This window comes from Delphinapterus leucas, chromosome 11, assembly GCF_059928025.1.
Source record: "Delphinapterus leucas isolate spDelLeu-1000000601 "Yukka" chromosome 11, BTC_Dleu_Yukka2, whole genome shotgun sequence".
NCBI lineage: Eukaryota > Metazoa > Chordata > Mammalia > Artiodactyla > Monodontidae > Delphinapterus > Delphinapterus leucas.
Window position 1 is genome coordinate 23,639,891 of NC_143139.1, and position 27,386 is coordinate 23,667,276.

General features: G+C 35.5%; 1 protein-coding gene across 17 annotated transcripts in view; it reads left to right on the forward strand.

Annotated features, from left to right (window-relative positions):
• The window catches only part of CCDC91 (coiled-coil domain containing 91), a 411,994-nt gene that overhangs the window by 208,657 nt on the left and 175,951 nt on the right, over positions 1–27,386 (forward strand). For 15 of the 17 annotated variants that reach the window (XR_016394889.1, XM_089920448.1, XM_089920446.1 and 12 more), the window contains one exon: positions 16,915–17,022. The exons of the other annotated variants lie outside the window; for them this stretch is intronic. Coding sequence is in view for 14 of the 15 variants with exons in the window: in XM_089920448.1 (XP_089776574.1) it covers positions 16,915–17,022 (108 nt within the window). In the remaining variant the exon portion in view is untranslated. The remainder of the gene's footprint in view (positions 1–16,914; positions 17,023–27,386) is intronic. 17 annotated transcript variants of the gene reach the window in all.

Genomic DNA, 27,386 nt, shown 5'->3' on the forward strand with positions numbered 1-27,386 from the left:
GGTGTGTATCCCTTTTAGTTTGTCCTATGTGGAAATCATTGAACTTCTTACATGTATAAGTTGTTTTTCATCACTTTGGGGAAGTATTCAGGCATTATTTCATTCAAATATTTTTTTCCCTCCTTTCTCTTTATTCTCTCTTTGTGTTGCTTCCAATTATGTAGACATGTTGGTCTGCTTAATTGTGTCTCACATTTTTCTAACCCTCCAATTCATTTTTCTTCATTATTTAAACTCTCTTCTTCAGATTTCACAGGCTTTATTAATATTTCTTCAAATTTATTGATTCTTTCTTCTCCCGGCTCAAACCTACTGTTAGAACCTATGGAATTTTAAATTTTTGTTATTTTACTTTTCCACTCCAGAATTTCTTTTTGTTTCTCTTTTTATAATTCTATCTCTTTATCAATATTGCATATTTTATGAGATCTTATAATATTTTTCTTTAATTGTTTAAGCATGGTTTTCTTTAGTTTTTTTTAACATTTTTATAATTGGTACTTTGAAGTCTTTTTCTGCTAAGTCTGACATCTGGGCCCCTTCAAAGGCAGTTTCCATTGACTCCTGTTTTCCCTGTGTACGGGACACAATTTCCTATTCCTTTTTATGTCTAGGAATTTTTTTTTTTATCTGTACATTGCAAATAATGTAGCAACTTTGTGTCCCAAACCCCCAGGAGATTTGTTGTTTTGTTTGTTGTTAAGTGAAGTCTGTTTCTCTTGAATTATGCAGCCTGTGATTTTGCTGTAAGAGCAAAATGGACATGAACACACTCTGGCTACCAGAAATGAGTAGTTTAAAGCCATGCTGTTTTTGATTGTCTCTTTCCCTGATCTCCCTTTTGCAATTCTGACTTGTCTGTATTTTAACATATCTAGTTGTCAGTTTCTATTACTTTGTAGCTGATTTTTTTGTTGTTTTGACAGTGCCCTAGGGTATCCATTGATCCATAGTTTAATCCGATCTTCCTTGGCAGGGGCAATTTGTGTGTCAATTTTTGAGTCTCTCTGTAACCCTTTCCTATCATAGAACCTCTGCACTGTGCACAGACACTGGAAGTGTAGGATGGTTAATCTGATCATCATTGTTTTCCTCACCCAGATCCTCCTTTTGGAGCTGGAGCTATGTGTGAGGGGAGGGAGGGTAGGTACTAATCTTCCACATGGCTGCTGCCATTGCTCAGACAGACCTTTGACAATATACAGTTCACATGGATGGGATCATCCAGTGTTTATAGTGATAGAATATATCTGGACTAGTTCTTGTGCTTCAGGAATCTAGGAGAGATTGGAATTGGGGCTTAACTTCTGAGCCCAACTAAGCAGTTCTCCTGCAGTATAGAGCTTTGCAGGAAAGGAGAATTGCATTCATTACTAGCTGCGCTATCCACGTGATATAAGCCTTGGATCTGTGAAGGATCTGCTAATGTTCACCAGCTGCCAAAACTACCAGGAATGGTACTTTACAGTAATAGGCTGGGAGAGATGGGAACTGTCCCTTGGCTGCTGAGCCTGCTGAAACAGTTCTTCTGCAAGGCTGAGCTGTAGGTGGATGGGTGAAGTCCCTAGGTTGAGTATCATAGTCTCCCATTGTTCTTACCATGTTCCTATACATTGTGTTGAGTAAATGCTGCTCAATTTGTTTTAAATCCTTTGATAAATGTCCAGAAACTTTGAATGATTGTTTTTGCTAATTTGACCTACTTAAAAGATATCTCTCTGGGGTAGAGGTTTCTCTGAGCCCCAACGTCACTATTCCAGAAGTAACCCTCTTTATTTCTTTTAATCCATATTAAAATAGTGGTTACTCCATTACATATCTTCTTTGTTTAAAAAATGATTATCCTGGGATCAGTGAATATTCGGGAGTTGTGACACTCTTTATTATCACTGTATTGACAAGACTTAAAGTTTTCTTTACACCATCTTGTCTTATAAGAGTACCTCAGTCCTTGGATCATTGATGATTTCTTTTTCTAATGCTTCTCTAAAATGTGGACTCTTCTTTTGCAAGAGTAAATTCTGATACTGTATCTCTTAATGAATTTTAGAATATGTTTTGGGGTTTTTTTCAGCACATTACCATGTCTTCAGTTATTAATTTAAACCTTAATAAACTAAATGCCAATCTTCACATTGGTAATTGGATTTTTTAAAAGCTTTATAAAGTTCCAGTACCTTTTGGTTAGCATATCATGTGTACCAAACATCATTCAAATGAAATAGCATATTTTAAAGCTCCTGAATGATGTGATAGTAGTTTCTGATTTTAAAAAATAGGAATACTCTATATTATGATTTAAACTTTTCACAGAGAATTGAAAACATTCTGATTCACCTTGAATTAGTCTGTATTTAAGGGATTAGCTGCCCTCATCAAATTGGAATTCAGTTCTTTTAGTAATTCTTTATTCATACAACTTCAAATCATCCACTGCAGAAACTGGGCAAAGAAAATCTGCAACCCAACCCCATATGTAAACAACTTTAAAATCCAAAGTTATTTTGTACTATTATTATGTATTATGTACTAATATCCTTATCTTTTTCTACTTTTAATAATGGTATATACTAATTTATATATTTTTATTCTATAAATTCTTTGAAGGAGTATTGTATCTTTGCAAAAATTTCTACTTTGGGACTGCTGAGAACAACTGTTAGTAGAGCTGATTGATTATTTTGAAGTCAGACAGACCTGGATCTAAGCTCCAGCTCTGGTGCTTACTAACAGTGTTACGTTAGGCAGTTTCTTATATATAAATTTTAATTTCCCCATGAATAAATGAGGGAATAACCGTAGAACCTATTCTTAGGAGTATTGTGAGGACCCAGTGAGATAATGAATATTGTATGGCTAATAATAATGCTGTTAATAAATATTGGCTATTTAGTTATTATTATACTCAATATATCAGTTTTCTAGCATAGAAATTTTAATGTATTGTCATTATCTTAGAGCTGACTATTAGCTTCTCACAATTATACAGTGTGGATTCTTGTTTCAGTCTTTTTTAGAAATACCTATTTAAGGAAAAGAGGTCGTGGTCCAGCCCTTCATATTCCTAGGCTTCTGTTAAAAAGTCAGCGTTCTTTTGTTCATTTAGAAAGTAAATAGCTTGCTCCAGATTGATGAAAAGGACATGTGAAATTCTGTTAAAGTGCAGAAAAAAACAAAGCTAAAACTAACCTAATGTGCTATATATGCCAACTTTTCCCATAATGTTTACTTAATTTTGTTTTATTTTTTCTTTCATAGCAAAAAATCTTTTATCCCGATAATTAACAACAGTAAAGTAAATGTAGATCTTGGAAGGCTTTCCATAGGAGCATGCCACATCTAAGATTGTTTACTACAAGCAACATAAAAATTTTCCTTTACTTATTTGAGCTTTTGTCTTGAAATTGTCATTTTCTAGTATATATGCTGGCTCAGACTTCACAGTTCTTTATGTCTGTAGTTTTGTCTATCAAATATTACTATCCATGATACAGAGTACATTTTTTTTTAAGATAATGAGTAGTTGTATTAGTATGCTGCTATTTTGTTTCTGATGCTCTCAGCAGTTGTTATTGATCAGGGTATCTTAACCCCTTGGTTCTCACCTTTTGCAGCACATAATAAATTACTTGGGTTGCTTTTTAAAAAATCATATCAATCAATCTTCTCTGGAAATTTAAAATCAGTTCACATAGGTGGGGTCTAGATATCTGTTTTCTGAAGTTCTAGGAGTCATTCTGCTACCCTAAAGGGGTTGTTAATCATTGTCTTATCCCTACATATTTGTTTGCCTATTAGTATAGTCTATCTATTTCAGCCTGTTGCTATTTCCTCTGTTTTTATTATCTAAATTGAACCTGTCAAGATTGTGTGTGTGTGTGTGTGTGTGTGTGTGTGTGTGTGTGTATGTATGTGTTTAGACTGAAATCACTGGGAAATTTTTCCATACGAGAAAGATGAGAGATATTCTGACAGATCTAAATGACTGTCAGAAGGACTGCTCTCTGTTTTTAAAAGTTACAAAAGAAACAAAAGTTTTAGCTGTAACTAAGAAACTAGATTTATCCCACATTAAGATTTTTTTTTAACTTATGTCTTGTTTTCCTTTATGTGGGATAAGTGATCAGTCTAAGAAAAAATTTCTTTATAGTGGTGTATTGGTATAGTAGCACAGAGAGACTAACAAAGAAAATCATACATGGAAAAAATACAGGCATATTTGCTAAAATAAATGTAATTCTGTTACTTAGGGAATATGATGCCTAGTCTTTTAAAGAGAAAGTATCTCACTATCTCCATTTCTTGCACAGATATGTTTGCTTCTTGGTTTTCTTTTCAGAAGTATCTCTGTATACATATATTCAATTAATATACTTTATATAAGCGCTTGAGGTAAAAACCATTTTAGATGTTGACACGTTCTTAAAATGAATTTTCTTTTTATCCAAAATAACTTTGGGGAAGAATTTTCCAAAGAAAGTACTAGTTGACTCAGTGTGTTAAAGTTCAAAGCTAGAACTTTTGCTAACATGCTGTAACAGTGAGTGGAAAGTACTCAAGAAATTAAGTTTAACATGTTTTTATTTTACTTTACTTTGAGTCCAGTTCATTGAAGCTTCCAATCTGACACAAATAAGATAACATAGTTTTGGTTAATATTTTTATTTCACTACTATATACTGAATCTTCTTTTTCAAGGCAATGGCAAAAGACTCCCCTCTCTTTTTTTTTTCTTTCTTTTTTTCATGTGGTGTTTGCTTTAAGATAGATCAGTTAGAAAAAGAGCTTTCCCTTTTGAAAGTTTAGTATACAGAATTTTTTATTTCTTCCTAAAGTTAGATTTACAAGTTATTTTCTTGGTTCTGGCTCAACTTGTTTACTTTTCAAATTAAATTATACTCTGTTGTTTTTGTTGTTTAAACTTAAGGGATTTAGACATTTTTCAAATCATAGCAGATAGAAGTGTTGAAACATTGAATTTGACATAGTTGACAAATTAGTAAAATGGTGATTAGAAATTAGCCTGAAAAAGGCAAAAAGGAAAATGCATTTTGATTTTTTATATGCAAACACCAAATTACAACTATAGTGATTTAAGGTCTATTATATGTTTCTTGGCCCTCTTGTGGGTGCCTAAGTGAGATGTTTTCGGTGTCGGTTTTTTGGTGATATGAAAATTAGTTCCTGGTCATCACACTCATCTTGAAACTAGAAGGGTTTTTATACCCTCTTCTCAAGCTCTAGAGCTTTCTTTCTCACCCTTGTGTTTTGTGTGCATGTTTTTGGCCAAGTGGAGTACATTTACAAAACTCATGCTTATTTATGTATATCTACGTATTTCAAGATATTTCCACCAAACTAGATATATAGACACATACTCATTTCGCAGTCTGTTCCTGAAGCTTGACTGAATTGATGATCTTTAATTTGGTGTATTACAACCCAGATGTCAAAAGCCAATGAGTGTTAGACACATGAATAGTGCTTATAAATATTCGACTGTTTTAATGAGAAAACAAGGAATGGGCAGTTCTTTTCTAAAGTCTTAGAACATTTTATGAAGAGAATTTTCTGATTTTTTTTCTTGTGTTTAAGTATCAGAGTATTGAATCAGATGCAGTAGAGTTTTAACTTATCAGACACACACATTTTCACTATTCCTAAGTGAAAAACGATGCAAAATTGCTATATAAACTTCAGTTGTTTTGAAATTATCTTGATTAAAACTCTTGATATATTTATTTCCCATTTTGACCAACCTTGGTTTTATTGAGAATATTGGTTCACTGTGCATTTCTCAAAGGTTAAGTATGCCTTAAGTCCCTTTTGCTAAGTATTGCTTTGAATTTTAGCAGTGTAACACATGTCAGATGCCAGCTTGGAATATCACATGCCTGCTGTATTCCATTTTAAAAAAGCATCTACTTGCTAGTATTTTATTTGAACTCTTGAGTTGTTTGTACTGTTTTATAAGGGAGAACATAATACATTTTGGAGACCAATTTTTCCCAGGGTGTAGAATTACTTTTATTGTATAAAGTTCTGCTCCAAGGAGGGGGAACAACTTTTTCTCTTCTTTTGATGTATTCCCTTGATTAGAGATTGCTAACTTTTTGTGCAAAGAGGGGATAAGTAAAAATGAAGTTATGAGATCTTTTATATATCTTTCTTTTAATCCCACCCTTTTGTTAACCCAAAGATATGAAATAAATTTATAGTTTTAGTTATTTGATTGAACAAGGATTCTTATAAATTCCAGCTTTTATCATATGATCAGATTTTTCCTGGACAAATAAAGATGTTTGCTGTTGCCAATAGCGTTTGGCCTAACAGCATGCTAGATACTAGTGATTGGTTTGGAACTAACAACTTGGCTTGTCCATTCTTATCCCTCCCATCAAACTTAACCTCAGAAGAGGATTGAGAAAGGTTTGGTAGTTGAAAATAGTTCTTATGTGCCTCTGAGTTTCCTGAGCTAAGCCAGAATTTTGTATACAAGGCTATTCTTGTGGTTTTCCAGCCAGGCCAAAGCCAAAAGGCATTGGAAACCTTGCAAGAAAACTTGTTTTAATATAGATTTAAGGCTTGCCTTTATATTGTGACTGGATTTTCAGCCTGATGGTCAAAGGAATGAAGGGGAGACTTCATTCTGTATTGAGGAGATAAATTTCAAATTTTTGCTTCAGAGAAGACCTTGAAAAATACCTCCAGAGATTAACAAAAGAATTAATGAATAGGTTTTACTTAATTGTTTCTTAAGACATGTAAGATCTGCCTTTCCCCATTAGTTATTTTTGGCTTACCTTCCAAAATGCACTTTAAATGTTAGGGGTTCTTTTTTGTATCACATCAGGCTAATATTTATGACTAATGTTGATCAGACTTGAGAATTTTATCAATATGAGTCTGTCCCACCCAGATATTGTTGATTAATTATAGATTTCTGCTTATTATCATGAAAAGTCAAGCCGCTCTATTATAAGTACCTTCCATCCATAATAATATTAGCTTTCCACGTTGAATGAGGCTGGATCTGTTTTGTTCTGATGGGGTTGAAAGTATTTTTCAAACCTTCCTTTTAACAAGGTTATTCAGGAGGTTTCTACATCTAGTAACATTGCTGGAAGAGTGATTATATAGTAGTATCTGTAAAGAATATCATTTCTGTAACTATTCCAGTCGACGTGATTTATCAGTTATGTGGTTCTTAATCTTCCATTATTCTAGTGAACTGAATTGTCAGCAAGGTCTGTCTGTAATCAGGCATTTTCAATTTTCGATAGAACTGAAGACTTACATAGTAATTAGACTTTAGAAGAATAGTAATTGATGTCTGTTATAGATTTATCTTTATTCAGTTTTTTTATTGGCAACCAGTAGTCCAGTTAGTAAAAGACTGCATACCATAGTTCTTAGAGGCAGAAGAGATAAACTGGTGAAAGTTATTCTTATAAGTCCAAATGAAGATATGTATACAAGAAACTACTTTTAAGGTTTTTTAAAAAATTTATTTATTTTATTTATTTTTGGCTGCATTGGGTCTTCATTGCGGTGCGCAGGCTTCTCATGGCAGTGGCTTCTCTTGTTGCGGAGCACAGGTTCAGTAGTTGTGGCACACGGGCTCAGTAGTTGTGGCTCACGGGCTCTAGAGAGCAGGCTCAGTAGTTGTGGTGCACGGGCTTAGTTGCTCTGCGGCATGTGGGATCTTCCCGGACCAGGGCTCGAGCCTGTGTCCCCTGCATTGGCAGGCGGACTCCCATCCACTGTGCCACTAGGGGAGCCCTAAGTTTTATTATTATTTTTCAATTTCTTGCATGTTTGAAAAGTTATAAAAGAGGTGTGGTTAACTTTATTCTTTAATCTGAACTATAAAACACTGACTCTGAGGAAGGAAAGCAGAGATGTAAGAACCAGTGACAGTTGAAGAACAGCGTTTTAAGATATCTGTCCCATTTCTAATTAGTGTGTGATCCAGTGTCAAAATAGACAGCTGGTTTTGATTTTATCTGTTAAATTCTAGTTAATCAACTTTGGGGAAATGATATATGAGAATATAGATTTTATACCAAGGATAAATTATTAGGGAGTAGAATGATTTGCTTGAAGTATCTTATTTTTTGACAAGGGAACATATGTGTGTGCAACACAAAATTCAAAAGATATGGAAATATGCATAGTAAAAATTAAATTTTGCTCCCATTGCTGTCTGGGTATCAGTCCCCATCTATGTTTCAAGCTTTATGGCTTCCAGAGGTGGGATAATTTGCTTAAAATTGTCATGTCTCTGATTTGCAGTGAATTGATCATCAGATTGTTTTACAGCAGTGATAAAGGAATTCCATTTGAAGAATAATCCATATAGAGTCTGATTTAGTCCATATAGTTAGAAGCACCAAGTTCCAAGGCTATCCTGTTTTGGTATTTTAGCAAGATATTCATGTAGCCAAATTTTTTGGTAATTAATCCATTGTAACAACCTAATTTGAGTTCCAACAAGCACTACTTTGTATTATCTTATAATGGTGAAGTACTTCCATACTAGTTAATATATTAACAATTCCTCTGAGCCACTTTGGTGACTTTGTCCCTTCCCCTGAGGCTTCTCCCGAACCCCACACAGTCAAGCTGGAGCTCAGCACTGCCGGGGCCTCTGGCACCTATTCCAGTGCTGGGAATGGCACTTCTGATTGTTTTGTGCCCAATCCAATGGATTTTAAATAATTTACACATCTCCCCGAACATTATTATTTCTGTAATATATGGTTAATTTTTAACTGAAAAAGAACCAGTTGAAGTATGTTAAATTATCATCTAAGTTTGCAACATTCTTCTCTTTGTGATCAAAAAGAAAACATAAAGGAAAATTTAATCTTTGTCAGTATGTCTTCTAATAAAATTGATTTATATGAATCCTCTTATCTCTCTCAATGTTGATGGCTTTTCAATGTGAGTAAAAGTTCTTTTCTAATCTTTGAGATCTATGTTTAATGAATGGATCTCTATTAATTTGGAGGAAAATTATTTTAATGGTCTTAAATCTAGTAACTTAAAAAATAATGTTGATCCTAACTTGAATCCACATAGCATGAGTTTCCTTTATCATGAGAATGAAGAAATTAGTTCTCAAAAATCAGCAAGTGGTTAGAACAATTCTATTTTGAAATGTTATCAATGTAAAGAATTAAATTAACAGTCATAATTTCACAGAATTCCTTTATTACTGGCAGAGAAGAAACTCTATTATTCTCCCTATTTATTAGATAAGGCATCTGAGACACGGAGAAACACAGTGCCTTGATCAAACACATACAAACAGAGGAGGAGCTGTAAATAAAAGCCGGGTCATTCAAAGCTTGATGCAGGGCTCTGTTCAACAAATTATGCTGCCTCCTTAGAAGGTTAATGACTGTGTATTTAAGCCAAATACTTCTGACACCTATATGGGTTCCTTTCTTTCTGTGGTTTCCGATATTTCAGAAAATGAGATGTGGAGGTCTTTAGTGTTTAATAACTAGGTGCTTCATTTAATCCTCTGAAAGATTCTGAAGAGATTTAGTCAGAGTTCTTTTTTTCCTTTTGTTTCCTTCCTTCCTTCCTTTCTTTCTTCTTCTTTTTTTTTTTTTTTTTAACTGAAACTGTAGCTCTTATTCAAGTCACAAGGAATAATACTGTGGCATCTGAGGTAGAGGCATGTCCATGTGGCAGCTTTTCAGAAGTTTAAAGTAGCTGGAAGGTAGACATGCAGCGTCTCTCTGCTGTACTTAATTTTAGAAACTTCTTAATTTTAATGTGTTGTCCATGGCACAAAAGAAATTTTCACTGGGAGACATTAGTGGTGTTTGAGGTAACAACTCTTATGTTACTGGAATCCCTTAACAACAAGGCCAACAGGAATGATTCCCTCTGTCCTAAAGGTTTTCTTTGGCTTTCACAGTCTCCAATGCACTTTATAGCATGGCTAGACTATATTGAATTTCCATGTTTAGATATATACCCATAATTTCACATTTTTCGTTTTGAATTATATAGTGCCACTGCACTGTAATTCAAATACATAGAAAAACCTAGGATCACTGCAATTGCCAATGCTTTAGATCTGTAACAAGATAAATTTTCAGCAGCCTCCACATGACCTTGATACTACTGCTTGTTTAAGTTAAGGAAAAGGAAGGGCAGAATCTTTATTTTTTAATCCTTTTACCCATAATTTTAGGTATTAGTTTCTGTCCTGCTTTCTAAAAAGAAATATGACCAAATCCGTCACTATCACTCCTCACACATCTGGAGTTTACTCTTGAGAAACATGCACCTTCATTCTCCCCAAGGGTTGAACTTAAAGGTTCTGGTGTTGCCTAACTTCTGCCTGCCTGGGTAGCAGGAGACCATGAACCTAAACTTGAATTTGGATCCAGTTTTGAGTAAACTTAAGTTGAGTAAACTTAAGTTGAATAAACTTAAGCCTTAAGTTGAGATTGAAGTTTTTCCTCTAGAGAGTTATACTCCCTAGTCCTTTTTACATTGTACTTTTAAATCACTTCCCAGTGATAGTTGTGTTTTTTTTTAAATTTCTATCTATTTATTTATTTATTTTTGGCTGCGCCATGCAGCATATGGGATCTTAGTTCCCTGACCAGGGATTGAACCCGTGCCTCCCACAGTGGAAGCACGGAATCTTAACCACTGGACCGCCAGGGAACTCCCCACTAATACATTTTAATCCCATTAATTCTTTTTGTATTCCAACAAAATTTTCTAAAATGTCTAAATATTGTTTTCAGAGATAGCCTAATGTTTCTGTTCTAATGCAACTAAATCTGTACTACAATTGAATTAGTAGCTCACTGAGGTCTTAAAATATATATATGTATATCAAACTATCAGTTTCTCTTCCCATATGATAAGCCAACAAAGCTATAGATTGACATTTTAGATCCCAAAATTGGCAAAAGATACTTTTGATTAGCCAAGAGTAATTGAACATTAAGATAAATTAGTCAGCTGCCATTATTTGGACACTATATCCTCATTTTCATAATCTGTGTTGCCAGTCTATTCAGTATAAAATGGAGAATGTAAGTATTATGGAAGAACTGCATGCTAATAGACACAGTATCCAGATAAAGTTCAAGTAAGTATTACTTGCCAGATATACTTGTAGCAATCTATGGCACTTTTCTGTGAGACCATGGAAAACACTCAACTGGGTTTTTTTTGTTTGTTTGTTTCTTTGCTGTACGCGGACCTCTCGCTGTTGTGGCCTCTCCCGTTACGGAGCGCAGGCTCAGCGGCCGTGGCTCACGGGCCCAGCTGCTCCGCGGCATGTGGGATCTTCCCGGACCGGGGCACGAATCCCTGTCCCCTGAATCGGCAGGCGGACTCGCAACCTCTGAGCCACCAGGGAAGCCCTTGTAATTTTTTAATATTTATTTATTTCGCTGCACCGGGTCTTAGTTGCGGCAGGTGGGATCTTTGTTGTCACATGCAGGATCTAGTTCCCTGACCAGGGATCAAACCGGGCCCCCTGCATGGGAGTGTGGAGTCTTAACCACTAGATCACCAGGGAAGTCCCTCAACTAGTTCTTATTAGGATTAACTCCTTCCTTACCAGAGAGTATAGTCGCATTACTCTTAATTCTACTGAATAAAAAAATGTTCATGCGTGGTGCATTAGTTATGTTTCTAACCTACTTGTATATGTGTAGCCTACAAAAATCAGTGCTACATATTTTCTTTTTCACAAATTGTCTATTAATGGAGGAATTCTTGATAGCATTTGAGTGCTTTTGATACTTTGCAACATTGTTTGAAGATACTATGTATCAGATTATAGAAACTTTCATGTTTGAATAGAATTAAAATGCCTTTCCATGGTTCTACATAATTCTGGTCCTCTGAAGTCTGGTGCAGGTATAGGATCTGATGGAATTCCCTGGTTCATATGATCTGCACTGGCCTTTTCTTCTAGTTCTAGAACTCATTAGCCTTTTTCCCATGCTAGGACTTTGTACTTTTTTCTTTGACGGAAATCTTCTTCCCTCAGGCTTAATATATGACTTTTTTTCCCCACCTTTTGTGACTTCTCAAGAGAGCTCTTGACTTCCCTCTCTGAAAAATTTCTCCTCCATTATTCTTTTCCTTTTTATCCCTTTTTAATTTTCTTTATAGCATATAACACCATCAAAATGATTTGTTTATTGTGTACCTCCCATTCTTCCTTGTCTTCCCCACTTTCCCTATCCGCTTGCCAATAATGTAAATTCAGGGGAGTCAGGCCCATATCTGTTTTGTTCAGTCTGCATCACCAGTGCCTAGACACTGTCTGGAATAAAGTATGCATTCAGTAAATATTAGTTGAATAAGTGAAGAATTAACAAATAATTAAGTGGCTATAAAATAGAATAAGTGATTAGTTCATGAAGAGAAACCTGCTTTACCAGGTTGGAATGGCTAAGACAAACAGGGAACCAAGAGGGTGGACCTGAATCCAGTTCTTTGTTCCACTTAGTCTTTTCATATGATTTTGGGCTCATTTCTTAACCTTCGTGTCTGTTTCTTTATCTGTAGAACAGGTATGTAGAGCTCATGGAAAAAGATGGATGAATGATTCAATGAAATGACTGAAATTCATCATTTTTCATATATATCAGTTAAGTAGGCTCTCCTTTTGAATAACAAACTTGCTTATATGTTTGAAACTTTGAGGGAATATTATAAGACATGCTAACAACAGTTAAAAAGCCTTGCAAAATTTGACGTAATATTTTTTTCAAAAATAGCACTTAGTCCAGAAAAAACATAAAAGTGTCCCTTCAGAGTTCTAACTTACTCTTTTGCTGATACCTTTTAGTTTTGCTTATTTTATTTTTAGTTAAAAATTGGAAAAGATCTGAAACAGAATTTTGAAAAGCAAACTATGATATTTTTCCAAGAAAGATGAAATTGTGCTTGATTTCAAATGACCTTTTACAACAATTAATTTGTACTACTGCAGTCAAAAAGCTAAACTAAGAATACAATGAACAGACATAATTAACGTCAATGTTTTGATAGTTTCTCTATGACTAGGCAAGTAATAAGGCTTGGACATACAGAAATCATGATTCATTTCTTCAGTTCATTCAACACATATTCCATATATTCCAATTACAATTATAACAGTACCTATATGTTAGATACTATTGTAGGTACAATAGTACCTACAGTGAATTAAACACTGTTTAATCAGTGAATTAAACACAGATTCCTATTCTCCTAGAGCTTCAGTTTCAGTGGGGATATTTATTATATGTTTTGCCTCCAGCTTGCTCCGTAGCCTTATACTTTTCTGCATTTGTAAACCATGACTTAGAGGACTGACTTTTAAAATAATTTTAATTATTACTGCCTAAAATTAGCTATGAAGTGTTCTTTTAAGGTTATGTGCTAAATGCCAACATGATATTAATGTTTCAGAGACCATTTGGTTCTTTAGGCACATCTGCTCTGCAAATCTGGACAGGTAATTAAATTTGATGAGGATAGAATCAGATCTAATAGAATTGGGGTATTTCAAGGGAGAAGAGAATTCTGTGGATTTGTTGGGACAGTGGATTGTAGTTTGGTTTGCAGTAGTCCACTTGAGCTATACGTCTCTACTCATTTAAATTCCAGTGTATATTCAGTTCCATTAAAAATAAACTATCTACTGCTTATGGGTATTGGTTGGTGTGGGGTGGTTTTTGACTTAATATTTTTGTTTTCTCTGAGTCTAATCATTATAGAATTTATAACATACTTTTTTTTCAAGGAGTTTATAGTCCTTCTCATACTGTATTTTATTTACTCAAAATTTATACTTGTAGAGTAGAAAGAATGAACATTTCTAGTCTAAAATAATAAAAAAAATTCAGATCTCTGGTAGGGATTAACAGGAACAAGTTTGGTAACTGAACTTGGTAGTTATAATTTGAAGCTCAGTGAACTTTCCAGTGAATATTGGTATCATTTATACTATGATTTTTTTTTTTTTTTTTTGCGGTACGCAGGCCTCTCACTGTTGTGGCCTCTCCCATTGCGGAGCACAGGCTCCGGACGCGCAGGCTCAGCGGCCATGGCTCAAGGGCCTAGCCGCTCTGCGGCATGTGGGATCTTCCCGGACCGGGGCACGAACCCGTGTCCCCTGCATCGGCAGGCGGACTCTCAACCACTGCGCCACCAGGGAAGCCCTATACTATGATTTTAAAATATTAATCTTAATACAAGGATTGTCACTCAATAGCTATTGCATGTGTCTGCTATGTACAGAGCACTCTGTAAGAAGCTGTGTGTGATATATAAAGATGAGTATAAAGATGACATAGTTCCTGTACTAAAGAAATCTATGATCTTGTTCACACCTTTAAAATTATTCTTGAAGAAGTGTGGTAAGTAGTTTTGCTCAAGCTCAGTTAAGTTATCCCCTGGGATGATACAGAAAATCTCTGATAGGACTGAAGCTAAAACCTAAACCTGTTGAAAATTAACAAAACATTCCCTGCCTTTGGTAGCATTTTTTTCGTTATGGAATGTTTATATACATCTTTGTTTTTCTGCCTCTACATACCCTGAGAGTCTTAGTGCTTTATTTGTGTTGAGAATAGTTTAAAATAGCTTATAAAAGAAATAACTCTTTCATGTATGTTTTTGTAGTGTTGTATTCAATATAAGCCCAAGGGAAGGGTTCCTTGTGTCTTTGATATCTGTAGAGACAATTACAAAGGAAAAAAAATTATAGGGAAATGTTAAGACTAATGTTCATTTTTATACTTACAGCACACAAGAAATTTTAAGGCAGTTATTATGGTATATTACATAGGAAAACGAATATCCAGTTATGTAATGATAGATCAAGCTATAGAAGCATGCAGCTGGTACCATTGTGTATTGCTAAGTATGTCCATAATTAATATTCTAGTTCTAAAGATGGTTTTTGAACACTACCTCTTTTGTTTGGACTTTGGCACTAATAATTCCACAGTTCAGTATTATAAGCCAATTTTTTTTAAAGAAATCTTATTATTTTATTTAAAAAATCTTGTCATTATCCTATGGTACTTGACCTCCTTGAAGTTTGGAAGAAAATGAGTATATAGCATACAAATCAGTCACCAGAGGAAAAAATAACTATTCATTTGTGTTAATTATGGTGAGAAAATATTATTTTATTGCATTAACTTACCTGTCCCTCCAAATGATATAATTTACTAGAAAGTCACAACTGGGTATTTAACCTGGGATTATTTGGAATCACGGCAAATAGGAAGTGAAACAGTTCTTACCATCAAGCAAAACAATTCTGCCGTAACCCAAGTCCCCCAAAAGAATGGCATTTTTCTCTCTACAAAAGATGCCATGAATATACCCAACAGAATTGTACATAGTTGTATCATCCTTTAAATTTTCTGAAGTCCAATGAATAGTATTGTATTTTGCCAAAGGTAAATTAGAGCTTTATATTATCTAGTCACAGTTTAAGAGGTTAAATTATAGTGTCTTCTATAAATTATCGTTATGGAATCTTTAGAGGACATATAATGTATAAATGAAGGGCTAATGCAGTTCTGTTAAGCAGTTCTTTATATTTTGGTTAAGCCGTGGTCAGAGGTTTATTTTCCTTTACTAGTTTACTAGTAATTTTGCAGCTTCAGAGTGACAACTATTGAATTATAGGAGTAGTAGCATCATCAGACAGTTTAACATTTGCAAAAGAAAGATAATTATTTGAAGATTTGAGACTTATTCAGAGGTTTTCAAAATATTTTTGTCTCAGTTTTAAAAAATACATACATATTTATTTAGCCTCTTAATACATGTTGTTTCCAACCAAGTAAATCTGTTTTCAAAGCAGAGATTATTTAAGAGATTTGGCATATTTTTCTTTTCTTGGCGAATGTACCAAAGGTCTGTTTTCTATAAGACATGTGTCTGTTTCAACTTACTATTTTGATTATGAGTAGTTTGTTATCCAGATAGACCTTCAAAAATAGAATATTTGCTAAAGAGTTCTTATGTGTATGGTTAAATGCATATTTTAGAATGATTTAGGATTTATAAATAGCATGTAAGATAATACTGGGAACATGTTAACTATAACATATAATGCCTGAAAAAAAAAAAAGGGAAAGGAAAAAAGATGATAATACTGTAAACATCTCCAATAAGGAAGTGAGTGGGTGGAACATCTTCCAGTGTTGATTTGGCTCCCCTTACAATAGTGTTAACATCTTTATATTTAACTGACCGAGCTTCCAGCGTTTACACTATCCACTTAAGTTTGTGTAGGCTCCCAAGTTTTATTACTTTTTATGAATATTGCCTTAAGATCCTGACTTCCACACTTTGCCTTATACCTTTTCACATTAGGGGCGTGAACTTCCTGGGGGGCAGCTCTTTTATGTTTGAAATTGCTCAGAGTTTCCATCTGCTTTTACTTGATTTGTGGTCTTGAAGATCATGCTTGGCCCATGGGATATTACAGTGTGCCGAGAGGATGTGGAGTTTTGTCAGCCAGTGAAATATGTCTGGTTTTTTTCTCTTCTCTTTTTTTTCAGCAGCTTTCACATGCTTCTCATCCTGTGTGGTCTTCACTAAACTGAATTTATATTTAACAGAACTACTCACCCTCTTTATCATCTTCTATGACTTGGCCTTTTTACCGAGAAGGTGTGTGGAAGGAACATCTAAGCCAAAAAACTAGTCTTGGCAATAGGAAAACCTAAAACCGAAAGCTTAAAGTAGTGTTATATATGAATTTGCTTTAATATTCACAAATGTGTATTTTGTTATGCAGAATAGTATCATATTTCAGATATGTACAACTGTCAAAAAAATTTCTCATGCCAACAGTAGATTCCAAGTTTTGTCTGTGATCCACATGACATTTTTGCTTGTTTTTAGGCACTACTGCAGTCTTCAGTTAAGCAACAAGTAGAAGCTATTGAAAAACAGTACATTTCTGCAATAGAGAAACAAGCACACAAGTGTGAAGAGTTGTTAAATACTCAGGTAATAAAATTGCACATCCATTATATATTTATACTTTTCTTCTGACTCTCTTCCCCTGAGAACGCTATAGCTGTTTATTCAGTTTCATGCCATTTACTTTCCTTGGTGTATTTTGGAGAAAAAAATATGCTTATGTAAACTCAATGTTAAAGTTTCGGAATTTTATGATAGACTGAATATAGGACTAAAGGCCTAAAGTATGTAGATCATCCCCAAATTAACAATAATTCTTATGCTAATTTCTGGGTTATCATATTATTTATCAAATAACAGAAGCAAAAGATTACTGTAAATGTATAATGGCATCTGAAATGATTTTTAGTGGTACAAGATTTATAAATAACATTTGAATTTGAAGTATGTATTTATGTTTGAATTACCTTTCATTGCTTATAGGAATTAGTTTCTGTTTAAAATTTTTTTCTGGTGATTATTTTTTCTTTTCTTGATTTAATGTCTTAGAAAGCATTGCAGACACGATTACTGGATTTACATTAAACAATCAATTGAAGAGCATATATGTATATGTCATAGTATGAATAATTAGTGCAAGAAGTTCCCAGCAACACTTTTGAATAACATAACACTTGGTAGGTGAAAATAAAATCAACCTTATACAAAGGACCTATTTTGTATCACAGGAAGAAAATATCCTAATAGGAAAACAAAATTAGGTCTAGATTTTTTTTTTTTTTTAAAGAAGATGTTGGCGGTAGGGGTTTATTAATTTATTTATTTATTTTTGCTGTGTTGGGTCTTCGTTTCTGTGCGAGGGCTTTCTCTAGCTGTGGCAAGCGGGGGCCACCCTTCATCGCAGTGCGCCGGCCTCTCACTATCATGGCCTCTCTTGTTGCAGAGCACAGGCTCCAGATGCGCAGGCTCAGTAGTTGTGGCTCACGGGCCTAGTTGCTCCACGGCATGTGGGATCCTCCCAGACCAGGGCTCGAACCCGTGTCCCCTGCATTAGCAGGCAGATTTGCAACCACTGCGCCACCAGGGGAGCCCCAGGTCTAGAATTTAAATGGAGATTTATAAACATACCATTCTATCCCCAAGACTGGGGATATCTCATTGTAGTTTTGATTTGCATTTCTCTAATGATTAATGATGTCGAGCATTCTTTCATTTGTTTGTTGGCAATCTGTATATCTTCTTTTGGACAAATGTCTGTTTAGGTCTTCTGCCCATTTTTGGACTGGGTTGTTTGTTTTTTTGATATTGAGCTTCATGAGCTGCTTGTATATTTTGGAGATTAATCATTTGTTAGTTACTTCATTTGCAAATATTTTCTCCCATTCTGAGGGTTGTCTTTTCACATTGTTTATGGTTTCCTTTGCTGTGCAAAAGCTTTTAAGTTTCATTAGGTCCCATGTGTTTATTTTTGTTTTTATTTCCATGTATCTAGGAGGTGGGTCAAAAAGGATCTTGCTGTGATTTATGTCATAGAGTGTTCTGCCTGTGTTTTCCTCTAAGAGTTTGATAGTGTCTGGCCTTACATTTAGGTCTTCAATCCATTTAGAGTTTATTTTTGTGTATGGTGTTAGGGAGTGTTCTAATTTCATACTTTTACATGTAGCTGTCCAGTTTTCCCAGCACCACTTATTGAAGAGGCTGTCTTTTCTCCATGGTATATTCTTACCTCCTTTATCAAAGATAAGGTGACCGTATATGCATGGGTTTATTGCTGGGCTTTGTATCATGTTCCATTGATCTATATTTCTGCTTTTGTGCCAGTACCATACTGTCTTAATTACTGTAGCTTTGTGGTATAGTCTGAAGTCAGGGAGCCTGATTCCTCCAGCTCCGTTTTTCTTTCTCAAGATTGTTTTGGCTATTCGGGGTCTTTTATGTTTCCATACAAATTGTGAAAATTTTTGTTCTAGTTCTGTGAAAAATGCCAGTGGTAGTTTGATAGGGATTGCATTGCATCTGTAGATTGCTTTGGGTAGTAGAGTCATTTTCACAATGTTGATTCTTCCAATCCAAGAACATGCTATATCTCTCCATCTATTTGTATCATTTTTAATTTCTTTCATCAGTATCTTATAATTTTCTGCATACAGGTCTTTTGTCTCCTTAGGTAGGTTTATTCCTTAGTATTTTATTCCTTTTGTTGCAATGGGAAATGGGAGTGTTCTCTTAATTTCACTTTCAGATTTTTCATCATTAGTGTATAGGAATGCAAGAGATTTCCGTGCATTAATTTTGTATCCTGCTACTTTACCAAATTCATTGATTAGCTTTAGTAGTTTTCTGATAGCATCTTTAGGATTCTTTATGTATAGTATCATGTCACCTGCAAACAGTGACAGTTTTACTTCTTTTCTGATTTGGATTCCTTTTATTTCTTTTTCTTCTCTGATTGCTGTGGCTAAAACTTCCCAAACTATGTTGAATAATAGTGATGAGAGTGGGCAACCTTGTTGTTCCTGATCTTAGTGGAAATGGTTTCAGTTTTTCACCATTGAGGACCATGTTGGCTGTGAGTTTGTCATATGCAGCCTTTGTTATGTTGAGGAAAGATCCCTCTATGCCTATACTTTCTGGAGGGTTTTTATCATAAATGGGTGTTGAATTTTGTCGAAAGCTTTCTCTGCATCTATTGAGGTGATCGTATGCTTTTTCTCCTTCAGTTTGTTAATATGATGTATCACACTGATTGATTTGCGTATATTGAAGAATCCTTGTATTCCTGGAATAAACCCCACTTGATCATGGTGTATCATCCTTTTAATGTGTTGTTGGATTCTGTTTGCTAGTATTTCGTTAAGGATTTTTGCATCTATGTTCATCAGTGATATTGGCCTGTAGTTTTCTTTCTTTGTGACATCTTTGTCTGGTTTTGGTATCAGGGTGATGGTCGCCTCATAGAATGAGTTTGGGAGTGTTCCTCCCTCTGCTATATTTTGGAAGAGTTTGAGAAGGATAGGTGTTGGCTCTTCTCTAAATGTTTGATAGAATTTGCCTGTGAAGCCGTCTGGTCCTGGGCTTTTGTTTGTTGGAAGATTTTTAATCACAGTTTCAATTTCAATGCTTGTGACCTGTCTGTTCATATTTTCTATTTCTTCCTGGTTCAGTCTCGGAATGTTGTGCATTTCTAAGAATTTGTCCATTTCTTCCAGGTTGTCCATTTTACTAGCATACAGTTGCTTGTAGTAGTCTGTCATGATCCTTTGTATTTCTGCAGTATCACTTTTTACTTCTCCTTTTTCATTTCTAATTCTATTGATTTGAGTCTTCTCCCTTTTTTTCTTGATGAGTTTGGCTAATGGTTTATCAATTTTGTTTGTCTTCTCAAAGAACTAGCTTTTAGTTTTATTGATCTTTGCTATCGTTTCCTTCATTTCTTTTTCATTTATTTCTGATCTGATCTTTATAATTTCTTTACTTCTGCTAACTTTGGAGTTTTCTTGTCCTTCCTTCTCTAATAGCTTTAGGTGTAAGCTTAGGTTGTTTATCTGAGATGTTTCTCGTTTCTTAAGGTAGGATTGTATTGCTGTAAACTTCCTGCTTAGAACTGCTTTTGCTGCATCCCATAGGTTTTGGGTCGTCGTATTTTCATTGTCATTTGGTTCTAGGTATTTTTTGATTCCCTGTTCGATTTCTTCAGTGATCTCTTGATTATTAAGTTGTGTATTGTTTACCTTCCATTTGTTTGTATTTTTTACAGAGTTTTTCCTGTAATTGATATATAGTGTTATAGCGTTGTAGTCAGAAAAGATACTTGATACGATTTCAGTTTTCTTAAATTTACCAAGGCTTGATTTGTGACCCATGATATGATCTATCTTGGAGAATATTCCATGAGCACTTGAGAAGAATGTGTATTCTGTTGTTTTTGGATGGAATGTCCTATAAATATCAATTAAGTCCATCTTGTTTAATGTATCATTTAAAGCTTGTGTTTCCTTATTTATTTTCATTTTGGATGATCTGTCTGTTGGTGAAAGTGGGATGTTAAAGTCTCCTACTATGATTGTGTTACTGTCGATTTCCCCTTTTACGGCTGTTAGTGTTTGCCTTATGTATTGGGGTGCTCCTATGTTGGGTGCATAAATATATGCACCCATAGGAGGTGCTCCTATGTTGGGTGCATAAATATTTACAACTGTTATATCGTCTTCTTGGATTGATCCCTTGATCATTATGTAATGTCCTTCTTTGTCTCTTGTAATAGTCTTTGTTTTAAAGTCTATTTTATGTGATATGAGACATCCCCTCACTTTCAGTCTCTATGTGTCCCTAAGTCCGAAGTGGGTCTCTTGTAGACAGCATATATATGGGTCTTGTTTTTGTATCCATTCAGCCAGTCTATGTGTTTTGGTTGGAGCATTTAATCCATTTACATTTAAGGTAATTATCGATATGTATGTTTCTGTTACCATTTTCTTAATTGTTTTAGGTTTGTTATTGTACGTCTCTTTTTTCTCTTGTGTTACCTGCCTAGAGAAGTTGCTGTAGCATTTGTTGTAAGGCTGGTTTGGTGGTGCTGAATTCTCTTAGCTTTTGCTTGTCTGTAAAGGTTTTAATTTCTCCGTCAAATCTGAATGAGGTCCTTGCTAAGTGGAGTAATCTTGGTTGTAGGATTTTCCCTTTCATCACTTTAAATATGTACTGCCATTCCCTTCTGGCTTGCAGAGTTTCTGCTGAAAGATCAGCTGTTAACCTTATGGGTATTCCCTTGTGTGTTATTTGTTGTTTTTCCCTTGCTTCTTTTAATATGTTTTCTTGTATTTAGTTTTTGATAGTTTGAATAATATGTGTCTTTGCTTGTTTCTCCTTGGATTTATCCTCTATGGGACTTTCTGTGCTTCCCGGACTTGATTAACTATTTCCTTTCCCATATTAGGGAAGTTTTTAACTACAATCCCTTCAAATATTTTCTCAGTCCCTTTCTTTTTCTCTTCTTCTTCTGGGACCCCTATAATTCGAATGTTGGTGCATTTAATGTTGTCCCAGAGGTCCTGAGACTGTCCTCAATTCTTTTCATTCTTTTTTCTTTATCTGCTCTGCAGTAGTTATTTCCACTATTTTATCTTCCAGGTCACTTACCCGTTATTCTGCTATTGATCCCTTCTAGTGAATTTTTTATTTCATTTATTGTGTTGTCCATCACTGTTTGTTTCCTCTTTAGTTCTTCTAGGTCCTTGTTAAATGTTTCTTGTATTTTCTCCATTCTATTTCCAAGATTTTGGATCCTCTTTACTATCATTATTCTGAATTGTTTTTCAGGTAGACTGCCTATATTCTCTTCATTTGTTAAGTCTGGTGGGTTTTTATCTTGCTCCTTCATCTGCTGTGTGTTTCTCTGTCTTCTCATTTTGCTTACTTAACTGGGGTCTCCTTTTTGCAGGCTGCAGGTTCGTAGTTCCCATTGTTTTTGGTGTCTGTCCCCAGTGGCTAAGGTTGTTTTTCAGTGGCTTGTGTAGACTTCCTGGTGTAGGGGACTAGTGCCTGTGTTCTGGTGGATGAGGCTGGATCTTGTCTTTCTGGTGGGCAGGTCCACGTGTGGTGGTGTGTTTTGGGGTGTCTGTGGCCTTATTATGATTTTAGGTAGCCTTTCTGCTAATCGAGGGTGTTGTGTTCCTTTCTTGCTAGTTGTTTGGCATAGGGTGTCCAACACTGTATCTTGCTGGTTGTTGAGTGGAGCTGGGTCTTGGCGTTGAGATGGAGATCTCTGGGAGATTTCGCCGTTTCATATTACGTGGAGCTGGGAGGTCTCTTGTGGACCAGTGTCCTGAACTTGGCTCTCCCACCTCAGAGGCACAGCCCTGACACCTGGCAATCCTGTACTGCACTGAAGGATTCTTCATGTGTGATGTCATTCATTAAAATAAAGCCCATGGCCCCACGATAATAGGCTGTGGTGATAGCCCTGTGTCTTTCCTGGCCTGCTGTGTTCTGCTAGTGTTGGAGGGTCTCCTGCAGAGGCAGGGGGCAGCAGTGGCTCACCAACGGACATAGACACTGGCAGCAGAAGTTCTGGGAAGTACCCCTTGGCGTGAGCCCTCCTCAGTGTCTTTTTAATAAATGGCTTGGAAGAGGAAATATACAAGAAATTTTATAAATTTGATGTAACAATTATACTCTTTTGGGTGGTGAAATACCAGGGTGTCAGAGATATGAAGTATATGACTACGTTAATGGACAGAAAACTCACAGAGAAGAATAGGTCATAAGAGCATAAGGCATGAATTAGCCAAGCCAGGCTAGGTTATGCCCTAAACCCTCTGGCTTCAGACAGCAACGGTTTATGTCTTACTAATTCTCCATGTACATTGAGAGTTCTTTGGGGGCTCAGTCTCATGATGTCCTCACCCTAGGAACTAGCCTGATAGCATTGTTCCTGTTGGAACATTACCTGTTATCTTGTAGAGTGAAAAAAAGCCCAGTCAGATTTCCTACTGGTAAGTCAGCATTCTGGACTGGAAATGACACTTCCACTCCCAATTTGTATCTACAGTGCCCCACACAGTCATAATGGGGCCAGGAAGTGAGATCCTGCTATAAATCTGGAAGGGAGAGCACAGGAAATATTTGATAAGCAGAACTAATATACCACGGTCTGCTCTTTTGTTCACCAAGTATTCCCAGTCTCCATGTCTCAGGCAAATTTGCTTACCTGCCCACATGGGAGTGGTAAGTTCTATCCAGCTATAGCCTCAAGCTCAGAAGTCCAGGATCGTTGAGTCACAGGTGAGAATGTGTTGCAGTCTCTATATCATCAGTTTCATATATATAGTCCCTTTTGACCTGAAGTGCCAGAAACTGAAATGTATGTTGTTTATCCCCAACATATCTAGTATATAGTGGCAAGATAAAGGTTGGGTATGTACTGTGAATGGTCTCAGTAGGAAAGATGAAGAATCAGAGATACACAGCTATCGTTAGTATGTGGCAATACTAAAATCACAATGAACAGATTCAGTAAGTATCTCTGCTGTGGGGGTAGGATTGCTCTTTGATTTACTGTGATTTACTGTGAGTGGATTTACTGTGATTTACTTTTCAGAGTTTAGGGCCAGGGTCTCTAGCCCATTGTTCTTTATGATCTTGTAGGGTTAAAATTTTTCAATATCTTTTTTTTGGCTATACCTAATGTGAGTATTGGAGATTATACCATTTCTTGGCCAGCTTCCTGTCTATATAAATTCAGGAGCCCTGGGTCATTTTAGGGTAGCAAATAGTCACAGTTCAGGATAATGATTCTTTTGGCTTTTTATCTGTTTGATTGCAAACAGCTCCATTTGTCAGATGCAGACCCATTGTTATTTTAGCGACCTATGTTCCAGATTGAATATGTGTATATGCTTTCCACCCTCATGCGTGCCTATCTGTCTGTGTCTCTCCCTTTCTGATTAAAGATAACTTTTTTATCAAACCTGGGTTGAGGAAATCCCAGTTGGTCTCTTTTCCCCAAACCATTTGGTCCAAATGAAAGGACGTACAGGACAGTCACAGCCTTATTGACACTTTGCTTGGAGGCACTTTAACCCATTGAATCTTTAACAGTGAGTATGACTACGTATTTGCTATTTGCAATAACATGTTGAAGAATAAAATACCATGGAATCAATTTAACGAAGGAACAGAAAGACTTGTAAACTAAAAATGACAAAACATTGCTGAAAGAAATGAAAAATAACCTAAATAAATGGAAAGACATCCCATGTTCATCAACTGAAATATATTTGGTGAAGAGCACTCAAGACTACCACAGGACATTTACAGGATCATAAGAAATTCAGTGTGATGAAATACTATTTAAAAAACTAGACACTTAAAGGGAATATGATTATTAGGTAAAAATCATGTAAAGTGTAGAAATGGTATCTCACACATGTTTTTCAAATCATATTTCTTGAGATGTCATTTGAAATTTGAAAGAAGTAAATTTAATTTAATAAAAATAATACCTGAATGATTCCTTGGAATAATTTAGTTCAACCTTTCATGTGTATATGTGTCTCTTTTTTTCTCTTGCTCTCATTTTTTTCTGTTCTTTTCAAATTAGGAATTTAAGGGAAAAGCAAGTTAACACTAAAGAGTAGTTACAAGCCTGTGCACTGGAGTCAGACTGCCTGAATTATCCCTGGCTTTGTCACTTAGCTGTGTTTCTGTGGAATGTCCCTTAACCTCTCTGCCTTATTTTTCTCATCTATAAAATGTAATTCCTACCTCATAGGATTGTTATGAGTATTATATGACATCAGATTTGCATAGTGCTTAGGATAGAACTTGGCACATTCTAGGCAGTTGTTGATATTAGCTATATTATTATCAACTTTGTTATTCTTGGCCAAGATCAGTTGTCTGGCTACTCTCAGAATCAGGGCTAGGATTCACATTTTCTGATTTCTAGTCCACAGAAGAAAGGCTACTTATTTGTAGTTCATGTTTTGTCATGTGTGTGGTATAAAAATGTCATCAGCCTTTAAATTTTTGAACATTTGTCCTGGGGCCACTTATATGAATGCTAGATCAACACTTTGTCCCTCTCTCTCTCTTCCTTATTCAATGAGGGCCTTTTATATGACTGGCACTCTGCTGGATTATATGGATATAAAGTGAGCAAGACAGTCCTTCTAGTAAGTAAGGAAGACAGATGACATAATTACAAAGTAGTGTGGTAAGTCATGATGAAATAAAATGTTACATGAGAGTACATTAAAGGAGTATATAACTCCTTCATTTTGAGTAAGGGAAGACTTGCTGGACTAATGATGAGTTCTCTGAGCATTCATAGGTTTTAGTGACGTCAGACCTGAGAATTGAGCATGAGAGAGGTATGTGGAATAGCACATTCAAAATCCTTTAGATGAGAGAGTGTAATATAGATGTTTGACAAGGGGTGAGGCTATTTGAGACTGCCAAATGAAAGTTAATTTTATGCCATAGAAAGGATCATAAAGGACCTTGTCTGCCGCATTATCTGACAGGAAATTGGGTGCTATTAAAAGATATTAACTAGAGAAGGGACATTTGTCCCAATTTGTTGTTATTGTTTGTTTTCTTATGATTGAATTTTAAGAGTTCTTTACATATTCTGGATATAAATCTTTCCTCAGATATTTGATGTTCAAATACTTTACCATAGTCTATGGCTTGTCTTTTCTTCTAATGTATTTACAAGAGCAGACATTTTAAATGATATGAAATGCAGTTTTTCAGTTTTCTTTCTATGGGTCATTCTTTTGGTGTTATATGTAAGAAGACTTAACCCAAAATCAAAAAGATTTTCTTCTATGTTTAATTTTAAAAGTTTTAGTTCATAATTTCAGGTTTATAAGTGATGTCAAAGTACTCCATTGATTTTTATATATGGTTCTAGATATGGATTGAAGTTCCCTTTTTTTGCATATGGATATCTAAGCATTATAGTCTTAATTGCTAAAAAGACTCTTCTTTTACCAGTAAATTTCCTTTGTACCTTCATCAAAAAAATCAATCATGTATGTGTGGGTTTATTACTTGACTCTCTACCAGTTCCATTTATCTATTTGTCTATCTCAGCTCCAGTACTATACTGTTTATTTACTGTAGATATTTAATAAGTCTTGAAGCCCTGCAATATTGTTCTTATATTTCAAAGTTGTTTTGGCTATTCTAGGTCATTCATATTTCCATGTAATTTTTATAATCAGCCTGTCAATTTCTACAGCAAAGCATGCTGGGATGTTTTGAACTGTGTTTACTCACAACCAAATACTCTTGACACCAAATATGTGGGTTTTAACGCCAAGCAATTCTCTAGTTCTATGTGGACACCAACTGGATGTCTTAAAGTCAATTTAATTCTGACACTACCCAGAGTTAGTGCAGAGCCCACTGGTTAAGGGCTCAGTTCCATAAGACTACCCTACTTCAAATGCCAGTCCCAAGTCCTAGGCCTCCTGTATTTCTGACCAACTGGCTATAAATCAGGGGTTTCCACAAATGCCTCCCGAGGTTTGATAATCTATTAGAATGGCTCACACAACTCAGGAATATGCTTTACTTACTATTGCCAATTTATTATAAAGGATGAAACTTAGGAACAGCCAAATGGAAGAGATGCATAGGGCAAAGTAAGGATGAGAAGGGGCACTGTGAAGCATTCATACCTTCTCTGGGTATGTCACTCTCCCAGCACCTTGATGTGTTCACTAACTTGGAAGCTCTCTGAATCCTGTTGTTTAGGGGTTTAGAGGTTTCATTACATGGGTATGATTAATTAAATCATTGGCCATTGTTGATTAACTCAGTCTTCAGCACCTCTCCCTTCCCTAGAAGTTGGGGAAGAGGGTGAGGCTGAATGTTCCAACCCTCCAGTCACATGATTTGGTCCTCTGACAATCAGCCCCCATCCTGAAGCTATCGAGGGG